Below are 3,549 nucleotides of genomic sequence, written 5' to 3'. Positions count from 1 at the left end.
CGCTGGACTCTAGAAGGTTCCAGGGAAGGGAGTGGTGGGGAAATGGAGGCAGCCCATGTGACAAGAGTCACGTGTTATGACATAGAACAAGGTCAAACTTTATTATTCTAGTTTTGCTGCTTCGCCATTTGAATCTACTGGTTCATAAGGCTGCTGAAAGTACAATACACGTTTAAATGATTGTTTTTATGCTACAGTGAAGGGGCTTCTTCCTCCCACTGCCCCAAACAAACAAAAAAAAAAACCCTAGAGATTCTGGGCATGTTTTAACAGATCAGGGGAGTCTTTTAGCTTAACAGTCCTGTCGCTAGGTTGGTACTGCTTTGAGAATTGCCTAGCTGTGTCCTCTGTCGTTAGTCACGCCAACTCCCTTGAACAATTCTTCCCTGAGCCCCTCTGAGGCTAGGACATTGAGGCAAGGTGATTAGGAGGGAGCCATTGGTCAGGGGCACGTGGAATGTCTCTAAGATGTATGCAGAGGCTGTTAAGCAAGGCTCTGTTTGAGACCCTGGATATAGTTTGGTGCCAACCTCACTCCAACACACAGAAGGCTACAGCCCGGAGTGGACAGAGGACTGAAGGGTGACTGAAGCAGAGGCATCAGAAAACCTTCTTTTTTTAACCCATGGTCCCTGAAGATTGAATGGTCCCTGGACCGGATGGTCTTGAACAGGCACCTTGGTTTGCAAGGGATACATAAAGGCATATAGCTTTGTTTCATTCCTTCTGTTCTTACTTGGCAATCATATACAACCCGACCTGACCAGCACTACTTCATTTTTTTTTTTCCTACTCGCTGTCTAGAAATCAATGCTTTGAGCACTTTCCCTTTGTGAATCCCAGTCTGTTTCCAGTTTGACATACTATGGATTTATTTCTGTCTTAGTGACTTGTTTTCCCCTAAAGGAAGATACCCTCTGAGAAAAAAATGGCTGCCTCATGAGCCAGCAGGGCCTAGACCTGTTCCCAAGCCCCAGAGAGGCACAGAGCTGAGTATCTGGCTAATTGGATGTGGAGGTAAGCATATTCTCTAGAACTGGCACTTTTCAGATCCCGAGACGTCTAGGGAGTGTAGCCAAAGGGCCATTTAAATGTCCCTGCTCCTTTTAATGGAAGAACTTGGTTGCATTTCTGGGAAGATGGCTTGCCGCCCACGGGAAACAGGGTCATATCATGGATGGTACACTCACACGCTAAGATGTGGAGGCCCCTCTAAAAATGTGATAGGAAATCAGAGCAGGGGTGCTTCCCAGGAGGCTGGTATAATATCAGAAACCTCTTTTGGAAGCCCCGGGCGTCCTACTCCACTTCAGTCACCAAATTTGTCCTGAGCATCTTCTGAATAAGATGCTCACCTCGGTCCAGGGGAAGCAGTGAGGGCTGGAAAGATAGGCCAGGCTTCTTGTCTGTGGGAGTAGTCACCCGCCCTGAGATGTGGACCCGCGGTCTAGGCTGCCACGTTTCGTGAGTGCTGATGGAACCCCGGTGCAGGGCCCGCCTCGTGGGGGCCAGATGCTGTATCTGGGCCAAAGCTGGGCCTGCAGGGCAGGTGGCCAGAACGTGGAAGGAATTCTCTTCCGCAGCCCGGGGTCCACGCTTGGCCCCAGCGAGCCACCCTGCCAGCCTCTGCCGCCCGGGGCCCCGCGCATTCCGCGCGCCCCCGCCCCCTCCGCCCCTCTCCCGGCCTCGCCCCCTCCCGCGTCCCCTTCTCCTCCCCCCCACCAGCTGTCCCCTTTCCCCGGGGCGGCGAGACAGCCGGAGCCTGGGAAGAGGCGGCCTCGGGCCGAGGGGGCGTGGTGGGGAAGGGGAGGAGGCGCCGGGGTGAGGGGATAAGGAGGCCCGGGCGGCGGGGTCCCCCAGCCACTGCGTCGCCCGCCCGGGAGCCGGGTGCAGCCGCCGCCGCTCGCCCGCATCCCCTCGGCCCGGCCCGGGGGCAAGGTCAGCAGCGATCTGGAGCCGCCGTGTCACTCCCCGACAGCTATGAACTGCAGCGAGAGCCAGCGGCTGCGGACCCTGCTGAGCCGCCTGCTGCTGGAGCTGCACCACCGGGGCAACGCCAGCGGCCTGGGCGCCGGCCCCGGCCCGAGCATGGGCATGGGGGTCGTGCCCGACCCCTTCGTGGGCCGCGAGGTGACCAGCGCCAAGGGCAACGACGCCTATCTCTACATCCTGCTCATCATGATCTTCTACGCCTGCCTGGCCGGAGGCCTCATCCTGGCCTACACCCGCTCCCGCAAGCTCGTCGAGGCCAAGGACGAGCCGTCCCAGGCTTGCGCCCAGCACGAGTGGCTCCCGGGCGGTGCCCCGGCCGCCGCAGACGCTGAGACAGCCGCCGGATCGCCCGCCGAGGACCGCCGCCAGCTCGCCCCCGCCGGGCTGCCCGCCCCGGCCCTCGCCCGGGGCGCCGAGGGGGTCTAGAACCGCCGCCCCAGCTCGCTGGCTCGCCCGCGCCCTCCTCAGCTCGCTCCTCCCTGGGCGCGGCACCCGCCTGCCTTGCCGCCTTTTCCTCTCCTCCCCTTCCAGGGCTCTCCTCACCTGAGGCCCGGACAACGTTGAGAGGCCAGGAGACCTTGTCTGGAAGGCCCTGGAAGAAGCACCACCCTACCCGCTCCGGGCCAGCCTCTCCCTCCTCTCCCCCGCCTCCCCCAGACCCCGCACAACCCACTGCACTAAACTGCCTCTGCTCTCTTGTCTTCAGACGGCCCTGACAGCACGCTCCAGCCCTCTGGGAACTGAATCCAACACGTCCAACACTTGGCATTGAACTGAAGCAATGAAGTCTATCCGAACTCTGGGCCGTCTAACTGGCAGCTGTTCCGGGGGCTGCCAGGGACTGCTCACTCTGCAGAGCCAACGGGCTTGCCATCACTGCCAGGCCGGCTGGGGCAGCTCCAGCTTCCTGTTGCCTTAGGGACAGAGACAAAGAAAATGAAGAGAACTCAGACATCTTTTCCCTCCCTCCTCCGTCAGCAGGGAGCTAGCAGGACACTAGGACCAGTCTGTGGCATAGAATGGACTTAATGGGACTGGAGGGGGATGGGGGGCTCAGAGGGTGGGGAAGACCTATTACCCCCAACTGTATGGTTTTCTTGCATCCAGTTGTCGTCCTGAAGGTAACTTGCCTAATTTTGAGTAGCTCTGCCATCTTTTGCCATGGGGAACCATTGCTGGGCGTATCACCCTAATACTTCCCAATGCCTCTCCTATATCGATTCAGTTGTCATGGCAGCTGTCTGCTTCATCCATGGAACATGAGGCTCAGTCGTCTCCTGCTCTGTAACCTGGGGAATGTCAGAGGCAGGTAATAAAGGTCGTTTAAACAATAACCTGAGACTCTTTTCTCAAAGATCCCAGCCTTGAGACCCAGTACTATATAGAGAAGGAACCCTTTTTGCTTTTGGAAATAATGTTTAGATTGGGGAGTTGGGTTGTTTTGTTACCTATATCTATATATCCAGTTCCAATGCAACAGATATCACTGTGCGTGAAGAAAAGGGTTTATGTATGGCTAAATGGGTTGTTTTTTCAAGTGTTTCCAAGTTATAACTA

At 57.0% G+C, this 3,549-nt stretch overlaps 1 protein-coding gene across 1 annotated transcript; it reads left to right on the top strand.

Annotated features, from left to right (window-relative positions):
* Window positions 1-1,862: 1,862 nt before the first annotated feature.
* Window positions 1,863-3,326, top strand: KCNE5 (potassium voltage-gated channel subfamily E regulatory subunit 5). Its single transcript, XM_059910780.1, has one exon. The coding sequence runs from the start codon at window positions 1,981-1,983 to the stop codon at window positions 2,416-2,418; it is 438 nt and encodes a 145-aa protein (XP_059766763.1). The 5' UTR covers window positions 1,863-1,980; the 3' UTR covers window positions 2,419-3,326.
* The last annotated feature ends 223 nt before the right edge of the window (window positions 3,327-3,549 follow it).

The sequence above is a fragment of the Balaenoptera ricei genome, chromosome X (assembly GCF_028023285.1).
Source record: "Balaenoptera ricei isolate mBalRic1 chromosome X, mBalRic1.hap2, whole genome shotgun sequence".
NCBI classification, from domain to species: domain Eukaryota; kingdom Metazoa; phylum Chordata; class Mammalia; order Artiodactyla; family Balaenopteridae; genus Balaenoptera; species Balaenoptera ricei.
Note: the sequence above shows the minus strand (reverse complement) of the source record. Positions and strands in the feature narration are given on the sequence as shown.